Source organism: Carlito syrichta, unplaced genomic scaffold (assembly GCF_000164805.1).
Source record: "Carlito syrichta isolate Samal-C Ts95f unplaced genomic scaffold, Tarsius_syrichta-2.0.1 Scaffold176043, whole genome shotgun sequence".
Classification (NCBI taxonomy): Eukaryota; Metazoa; Chordata; class Mammalia; order Primates; family Tarsiidae; genus Carlito; species Carlito syrichta.
The window spans coordinates 3,497-12,831 of record NW_007120139.1 but is presented as its reverse complement, the minus strand read 5'-3'; the positions used below and the strand labels follow the sequence as shown (position 1 = coordinate 12,831).

The window sequence follows — 9,335 nt, the reverse complement described above, 5'->3', positions numbered from 1 at the left end:
CCCGGCCACCGCAGCCTCGCATGCTGGGCTCCAGCGATCCTTCCGCCTCAGCCTTTCCGAGTAGCCAGAATTACAGGCATGCACTACCACGCCCGGCTGATTTTTTCATTTATTGTAGAGATGAAGGTCTCACTGCCCAGGTGGGTCTCAAACCCGTGGGCTCAGGCAATCCACTCACCTCAGCTTTCCAAAGGCGTGGGATTACAGGCTAGCCACCGAGCCCGGCTCACTAGTCTTTTCAAAATTAGTCACCTGTGCTATTTGAGATGCAATTCTCTTAAATAGTCATCTATCATTTTATAACAAGTTCTACATCTTGGAAAAATTTATTGGCATAAGAATATTTCTATCTGAATTTTAAGTCATTCATTCATTTATTCATTGTGGGGTAGTTTATTACTGCTTGACTTAAGAAAGAAATATGTCATGTTCCTCATTAAATTAGATAAACTGTCTGTATAAACCAGGGCTTGAGTCTGGGAAAAATGCTGGTAAACCACTTGGCTCTGAAGTCAAGTTCATACTCTAAACAGGTAACAATCATGTTTCCTCTTAGCAGTTGGTAGAAGGCCACGTGTTATATGTTAGCTCTAATAAAATACTTCATTGTGTTCAGATCAAACATTATACATATATAAAATGAATAAACTGGCAATTACAAAATGTATTTTGAATAGTATTAAAGGCAGCTTAGTTACCTTAGATCCAGGTTTGAAATCTGGGTTTTGTCAATAAATCCCAATATAATATTAGGCAACTCATTTTATCTCTCTACATGATTTTATTCATTAAAAAACAAAAACAAACAGATAATATCTGCTCCATCTATCTCACAAGATTTCTAAGAGTCAAATGAGAAAATATTGGAGAAAGATTTAAGAAAGTTAAAACAGATTCTAATACATAGATATAAGGTTTTATTACCCTAAATAAAGATTAGTTCAAATGATTTTCAAGAAAGGGGGAACAAAACTGAAAAGCCAGTGTGGACTCGCAAAAAACCCTACGATAACTTAAATGTGATTTCCTTTCATATATTTCTTTCAACAAAATTTAAAAATATTTTATTTATTTAAAATATTTATTTACAGAAAACAAAACTATTAGATCACTATTATAAATTTTTTGGGGAACAAAATTAATAATTTGTATTCACAATGCAATCTTGAATAAATTGAATTAAACATAAAATCATTATTCTGTGTAAAATGAAGCCATGGCCAGGCTCGGTGGCTCAGCCTGTAATCCCAGCACTTTGGGAGGCTGAGGCGAGTAGATCGCCTGAGCCTGCATGTTTGAGACCCACCCAGGAAACTTGGTGAGACCACGTCTCTACAACAAATCAAAAATTAGTTGGGTGTGGTAGCATGCACCTGTAGTTCCAGTTACTTGGAAGGCTGAGGCGGAAGGATCGCCGGAGCCCAGCAGGTTGAGGCTGCAGTGGCCAGGAACGTGGCACTGTACTCCAGTCTGGACGATGGAGTGAGACTCCAACTCAAAAAATTTAAAAATAACAAATTAAAAAAAAAATTGAAATCAAATATTATATGCAATAAAATATCAAATTAGAATTTCTGCTTTACACTGTGATCACATTTCAAGAAATAATGGTATTCCAACACTTCAAATGATTTTCATCACCAGTAATTTCATCATGGCTAAACCAAAATTTTGAAAACATTTTAAAGATAATTAAGAAACCATGTTTTAAGAATAAAACTTAAAGGTAAATGTCTGCTGAGAAAAATGGGTAATTTTGAAAGTCACATTCTTGTATTTGTTTCATGGAATTTCAGTTTTAGAAGAAAAAAAATGCCTGTCTAGACTTCTATTACTGATTTTTTTTCTCTCCATGGGAAAAAAATACTTTACAGCTTCTACACCAAGGATTATTTTTCTATTTTTAACACTGGAATGGCAAATTCTAAAGCATAATATCATTTACTCCATATTTCAGAAGTGTGAACTCGATCCTGAAAGATTTGGAAAGCTAATGTAAAATTCTGAGTAGGAGAATGACTTGAGTATTGCAATATTCATTTGATTGTTTTAATAGTGAAAAAATAAACTACATTTCTTTCTCCAGTAAGGGATTGCCTGGATGAAGTAAAAGAAAAGTTGTTTTAAATGCTAGCCAAGGGTTTCCATTGAAATTACCCCAATAAACACTTAGTAAATGTCTATCATGCTAAGTGCTGGGGACACACAGATATAAATATGACAAAATCCTGTCCTCAAAAAAAGGCTATCCTGTTGATACAACTAGTAGTAAGCTGTATCTCTAGCTCATGCCAATGAATTTTAGATGTCTAAAGAGTTAGATGTGAAAGTTCAGGGCGTACACATACCCAACTCAACCAATCCCTAGTAAATTAGAAGTAAATGTTTATGAAAATCTGGACAAGGAAGAACTTCTGAGACTGGAAAACAGAAGAAATTACAAGGGAAAAGACAGATTTAATCATATACAATTACAGTATAGCAAATAACATTTTATAAAAAGTAACAAATAAAATAGGGTGTTAACATGCTTAATAGATAAAATGTTCACAGAACATGATGAGGAAAGCACCGAGGCCACATTATTATGTATATGTAAACATGCAGCTGCATATCCAAAGGGCACAGTCTTAATGCTATCAAATCATTTAAAAAAACAAGATTGTGTCCACACAGGTTTAGGATAACAAGCATTCTTTATTTTTTTTTTGGGGGGGAAATAACAAACATCCTTATGCTCTCCTAAGCATTAGTAAACTAATGTTTGGAAATAACTATTTCTTTGATCCTAAAATTCATTAATTTCCAGAGATTTATTTTATTTATTTATTTTTGAGTTGGAGTCCCACTCTGTCACCCAGACTGGAGTGCAGTGGCCACTCCCGGCCACCGCAGCCTCCACCTGCTGGGCTCCGGCGATCCTTCCGCCTCGGCCTTCCAAGTAGCCAGAATTACAGGCATGCGCTACCACGCCCGGCTGATTTTTTGATTTATTGTAGAGATGAGGTCTCGCTGCCCAGTCGGGTCTCGAACCCGTGGGCTCAGGCAATCCACTCACCTCAGCCTCCCAAAGGCGTGGGATTACAGGTTGTGCCACCGAGCCTGGCCAGAGATTTATTTTAAATAATCCTATATACACTGGAAAAATTAGTGGATAAAGATGTTCTCTAGTTCTTTATGAAAGTTAAGTTTTTCATTTCAAAAAATAGAGCAATGATTAAGTATGGTAAATCATACGGTATACTACTAGATAGTGACCAAAAATATTACTTACAAAAAGGTTCTTTGAGAATTTTATATTCAATGAAAAAGGATAGGAACTCATATACAGAGTTGTTCCTCTGTCTCTGTGTAGAACTGGTTCTCCGCCCTTCTGCGGAGAACAAAATCTGAGGGTGTTCAGATTCTTGATGTTAAATGGTGTAGTAATTGCATATAACCTACACACAACCTTCTATGTACTTTAAATCATCTCTAGATTACTTATAATACCTACTACAATGTAAATACTATGTAAATCATTATACTGCATTGTTTATAGAGTAATGACAAGAAAAACCTCTGTACATCTTCAGTGTAGATGTCATTAAAAGAAAAAAATTTGCATCCATGGCTGGTTGAATCCACAATGTAGAACCCACCGATATGGAAGGCTGACCATATGTTAAAATATTAAGTCATGGGATCAGAAGTGAACTTTAGTTCCCTCTTAAACTTTTATGTGTTTTCTAAAATCAGCATGTACTAACCATTTTACAACCAGAAAGTTACACTTTGAATATGTGATTGTAATATGCTGCTATAAGTACAATAAAGGAATATGTCCAAGATGTAGTAATAAATTATGAGTCAACAGAAACAAAAAGGGACCAACCCTGTGATGATGCGTGTAATAGGAAAGGAATCCCGGAAAATGTGACACCCAAATCAATTTTTAATGGATAAATAGGAGAATTCCAGAGAAAGAGGATGAAATGACATTGCTGTCCGGAGAACAACACACGCAAAGGCAGTGGCAAAAGAAACAGCAATATGTTGGCCATAAAAGAAGGATCGTGAAGCAGCAGTGGCAAGTGGGCAGTAATGATGCATAAGGGAGCTTGACTTGCATTACTGGTCAGAAAACAGCACTGACGGGACACTAGCAGCTGATGTAGACGTTCCACTGGCCGCACACCACTGGCCGTGCTGTTATGTTCCTTCGTTTGCAGTAATACTAGATATTATTGCTCTTGCAATTACCGCAGCATTTTGTGTCCATACTTTCCTTTACACTTTTATCACATTTATGTTATTCTGACTTTTAATATTTCTTTCCCAATTACCTGTCAATTTTGTAGAACTTAGCTTGTAGATAAAAATTTGCCAATAGCAGGAATTACTAAAGATGGATGCAAATTCATTTTTGTTAAGTTAAATAAAGATTTCATGAATGTGTTTTAAGGGGAAGAATGGGCAAATGTTGGCTCAAGGAAGCAGCAATGTTATTCCAGGCATTTAAAACGCACTTGGGCAGGAGATGAAACAGATGAGAACATCAAAGGCAGAGGTACAGTTGGAAATAAAAGAATGTTTTGATCAAAAACGAAAGATCAACATTTCTAACCCTAACTTGGATGACAGTATAGACAGTTTACTTAATTAAGTTTGCACATGACCTGAAGCTGTGGGCTAACTAATACATGAGATGACAAAATCAGAATTTTAAAAGGCTGGAGATAAACTAAGTGATGTAAATTTAAGGTCCTGCAATTGAATTAAAGCACAAGTAAAGGAGGAGACATGACTCAACAGGAGCATGCTTGAAAGAGACTGCGGAGCTCAGCTGAGAGAAAACTCGATGAACCTCATTAAGTAAGATGGCCTTGAAGAAAAGTTCTATTGCAACAAAAGACTGCCCAACTGAAAGATGGGAGAAGGAGTCATAATGTACTTAGAAACCATCAGGACATATCTAAGAGAGTGTATGCACTTAAGAGAGACACTGGCAAACAAGACTGTAAATAGAGAAGAGCGAACTCTCAGATATTCAGGATGGTTCTAAACATAGCAGTTAAGATAAACTGTAGGAGGCAGAAAGAAGATTGACTAAAAAATGAGAATAATCTTGATCAGAGATTATATGAACAGTTTCTAGAATGAACAAATACTGTCAGGTAATATCTAATATTTGATATTGGTTTTTTAGTGTGTGCATGTAAAATACATACATAGCATGAGTAAAATATTTTCTTTTAATATAATAGAGAAAAGGTCTTGCTATGTTGCCCAGGCTGGTTTCAAACTCTGGGGCTCAAGTAATCCTCCCACCTCAGCCTCCCAGAGTTCTGGGATTACAGGTGTGAGCCACTGTGTCTGGTCAGTAAACTTTTTAATTTTTTAGAGACAGGATCTCTCTGTCACTCAGGCTGGAGTGCAGTGATGAAATCATAGCTCATTGCAGCCTCAAACTCCTGGGCTCAAGTGATCCTCCTGCAATAACCTCCGAGTAGCTAGGACTATAGGCACACAACACCACACCCGGCTAATTTTTTGTACTTTTTGTAGAGACGAAGTCTTGCTCTGTTGACCAGGCTAACCTTAAACTTCTGGATCAAATGATCCTTCTCCCTCAGTCTACCAAAATGCTAGGATTATAGGCACAAGCCACAGTGCCCAGCAAGTATTATCTTAAATCCCAATTTTTGGAAATATCTTCTTTTATTTTAAATAAGAGCAAAAGTATTCTTAAAGTAATACATTTCTACTACGTATTTTCCTTGACAGTGGCATTATCTTACCCAGTATGTGAAGAGTACACTTTTTGTTCCCATTTGTTTCCAGAAAATGCAATGTGTCTTGTGTTTATTATGACAACATGATCCCCACAGTCACCTGGGTTTAAAAAGAAATGAGAAAGATTCTGTATGAAAAGTTATAACCTTAAAAAAAAAGTGCCCTTTCTTATTTATAAAGCTTATCAAAGCTCAAACAACACATTAAAAAACAGAAAGTCATAGTGCAACATCAAAAATCCTTGAACAGACTTCTGTTACTCTCTTACATAACATGTAAGTATAGAAAGTGCTGGCTGACCACTTGGAAAATCATGACACTGGAAGGTTAAAGAAATTTAATGAAGATGCCAATAACAACATTACATCTTTTAAAGAGAAACTACTGTGATTCTTATTCTTCCCATTAAGAATAACTAAAAATGTTTATATTAAGTGCTTTCAAATATCTGACATAGATTTTCCCTTAAAAGCAACAGAGAAAATGAAAACAATATGCACATAGATGTAAAAAAGTATGTTTTACCAATAGGCAAAGTGAAAACAAATGTAAAACATTACTTTATAATTCTTTGCAAATTTAGAGAACAGAGCACTATGAGCTTATAGACTGTAGAGAGATTTTTTTTTCCAGTCACATTCAGGCAAGGTAATTAAACTGCTTCTCTCAACTACAACTACATAAACATATTTGACAGGACAGACGACATGTTCAAAACATAGGTACTGCATTAATTTTCTATTGAAAAGCACTCCTACGTTTGGCTGTTCATATAAAAACAAACGAAAAAGTCAACATGCAAAGTTTTCACATTTAACTACTCATGACAAAATCAAGTAAGCAGAATCATTTATTAAATGCCAATTCTATTAATAGGAAGAAAACAAACTTCAAAAGATTTTAGAAGCTTATTTACGAAAAAACACCACTAAAAATAAGAAGTATAAATAAGTACAGTATCTATGAAAACTAAAGATTACATTATAAGATTCTATGCAGAGTTCTGACTTTGAATGGCAGAATTTTCAGAGAAGTTCATAGTTTATATAGGATGAGGATAGAGAAAAGAAGATAAGGCAAGTGGGTTTTCATCACTAGAGGAAAAGGTAATACCAAGGTGTAGATGAAAGACTTGGGAAGCTTGTTGTTAGTAAGTTAAAAAGAACAGTTTGACAATATTTGATTAAGTGCTAAAGTTCCTAAAAGTGACATCGTGTTCTGTTGGTTTCTGAGGCAGTTGGGCAAATGCACCAGAAGAGTAATAAAGAGGGTGAGAAGATATCTAGACAGCCTCAAACAATGTTGAAATGACCTTAGCTTTCATCCACTTCGTTTACTGCTAAGAAGCTAAGACCCTTTAAGATTAGATGACTTGCCAAAGCTCACACACCAAGTTAACGAACACCAAGTTAACGAACACCCAGCTCAAGCTCTTTCTATAACACCCATTTGGAGGGAAAGTGTAATCTTTAAACTTTCCACCAAGACTGAATTTACTTTTAAAATGTCTTTAAGCTTTAAGTATGCACAAAGCATCTTTAGTCACTCAAAAGGCATTTACAGAGCAAAAAGAATCTTTCGAGTGACATCACATAGAATATCGAAAATCAAACAAAATTCATGTTCTTTCCAATCTATGGTATGAATATCTCATCTGGAAAAAGTCATTTTTCCTTTATAATTTCTGCCAAATATCTATTAAATACATTCTAAGTCTGGGTGTGGTAACAAAGAATTATCCAGCTGTGGTGGTACACGCCTGTAGACCTAGCTACACAGGAGGTCGGGGGAGGAGGGTCTCTTGAGTCCAGGAGTTCGAGGCTATGGTGAGCTATGTTTGTGCCACTGCACTCCAGCCTGGGCAACAGGGCGACAATTAGAAAAAAAAATTCTAAGAACCATTTGTCTACTAACAGTATTCTAGTCCATCTTCTTTCTTCCTTATGCCGAAACTAACTCATATTTTCCTCCAAATTGCCTGGGAGGAAAGAAAGTAGCCTTTACTCAGTATCTTCTACGTGCAAAGTACTGAGCTAGATATTTCACATTCACTTTCGAAACTCAAAGTCTCACAACTATCTTTGTAGGTTAGCTTTATGTACCTCCTGCCTCCCATCACTTTTATTTTTTAATGAGAAAACAGAGTCAGAGTTTAAACAACTTGGCTAAGATGATACAGCTGATAAGTGGTAAAGTTAAGATTCAAATCCAATTCTAGTGCCTTCAAAGACAAATCCTAACCTTTTCACTACAGCCAAGATGGCTAGTGGTGGGTATGATGCCACATGGAGCAATCATGCCATTCACCAGTCAATCATGTACCCTTTTCTGCTAAGTTCTGAGATCTCAAATCCTTGACATATTGCTCCCAGGTTCAAGTTACCTGCCACCTGTGTATTTCCCCACATACCAACTCCTCAGTTAGGGATTCTAGGAGACCTACAGCATCGGATACAATTTTCTAGTTTTATTTACCAGTTCTTTCCACATTACTGTCTGTACCAGGGAAGCCATGCTACTTGCTGTACTTGCTGTTCCCTGAAGCACTGTCCCAGTATCCCTATTTAACACACACACACACACACACACACACACACACACACACACACACACACACACACAAAGAATTTATACACTCGTCCTCCAATCTTTTGTTTTTGTACCTTCCACTTGGAATGCCCTCTTGATTTATTACTTGTTAAATTATACTTTATTATTATACTTGTTAAATTTCATTCATACTTCAAGTTTTTTTGGTTTTTTTTGTTTGTTTGTTTTTGTTTTTTGTTTATTTTTTATTGTATTTTTTATTGTGAAGTTGTGGGGTACAGTTAAGGGTTAGGTATACAATTGCGTTTCATTCAGGCACACTGTTGATATGGGGTGTTTCCCTGTTCCCAGACAGATATTTGCTACTGTTAATCCCATCTCCCTCCCCCCACCATAGTTTTCCAGTACGGTCAGTCATTTTCGTATAGTATTGCATTGGAAGTTTAAGGTCCATTATATGAGTGAGAACATGTGATACTCGGATCTTTGTTTCTGTTAGAGGTCACTCAGTATTATAGACTCTAGTTCCATCCAGGTTGCTGCGAAATTCATGATTTTGTTCTTTTTTATGGCTGCGTAGTATTCCTTCATGTATATGTACCACATTTTTTTAATCCAGTCCTTTTGACGGGCAGGATGATTGTTTCCAGGTTCTTGCTATTGAGAACAATGCTGCGATAAACATGCGTGTGCAGGTATCTTTTTTATAGAATGATTTGTGTTCTTCAGGATATATTCCCAGTAGGGGGATTGCGGAGTCATATGGGAGGTTGGTATTTAGAGCTTTTAAGAATCGCCACACTGCTTTCCACAGAGGTTGCACTAGTTTACACTCCCACCAACAATGTGGAAGTGTTCCCTTTTCACCACACCCTCTCGAGTAGCTGTTATTTTTTGAGTTGCTGATGATTGCCATTCTGACTGGGGTTAGGTGGTATCTCAGTGTGGTTTTGATTTGCATCTCCCTAATGATTAGTGAGGTTGAACATTTCTTCATGTGTTTGTTGGGG

At 36.4% G+C, this 9,335-nt stretch overlaps 1 protein-coding gene across 1 annotated transcript in view; it reads right to left on the bottom strand.

Moving 5' to 3' along the window:
* The window catches only part of MRPL13 (mitochondrial ribosomal protein L13), a gene marked incomplete at its 5' end in the record, with an annotated part of 18,704 nt that extends 12,830 nt beyond the window's left edge, over positions 1–5,874 (bottom strand). Inside the window, one exon of the mRNA XM_008051476.1 lies at positions 5,781–5,874. Within this exon, the coding sequence (XP_008049667.1) occupies positions 5,781–5,874 (94 nt within the window). The remainder of the gene's footprint in view (positions 1–5,780) is intronic.
* Positions 5,875–9,335: the final 3,461 nt, after the last annotated feature.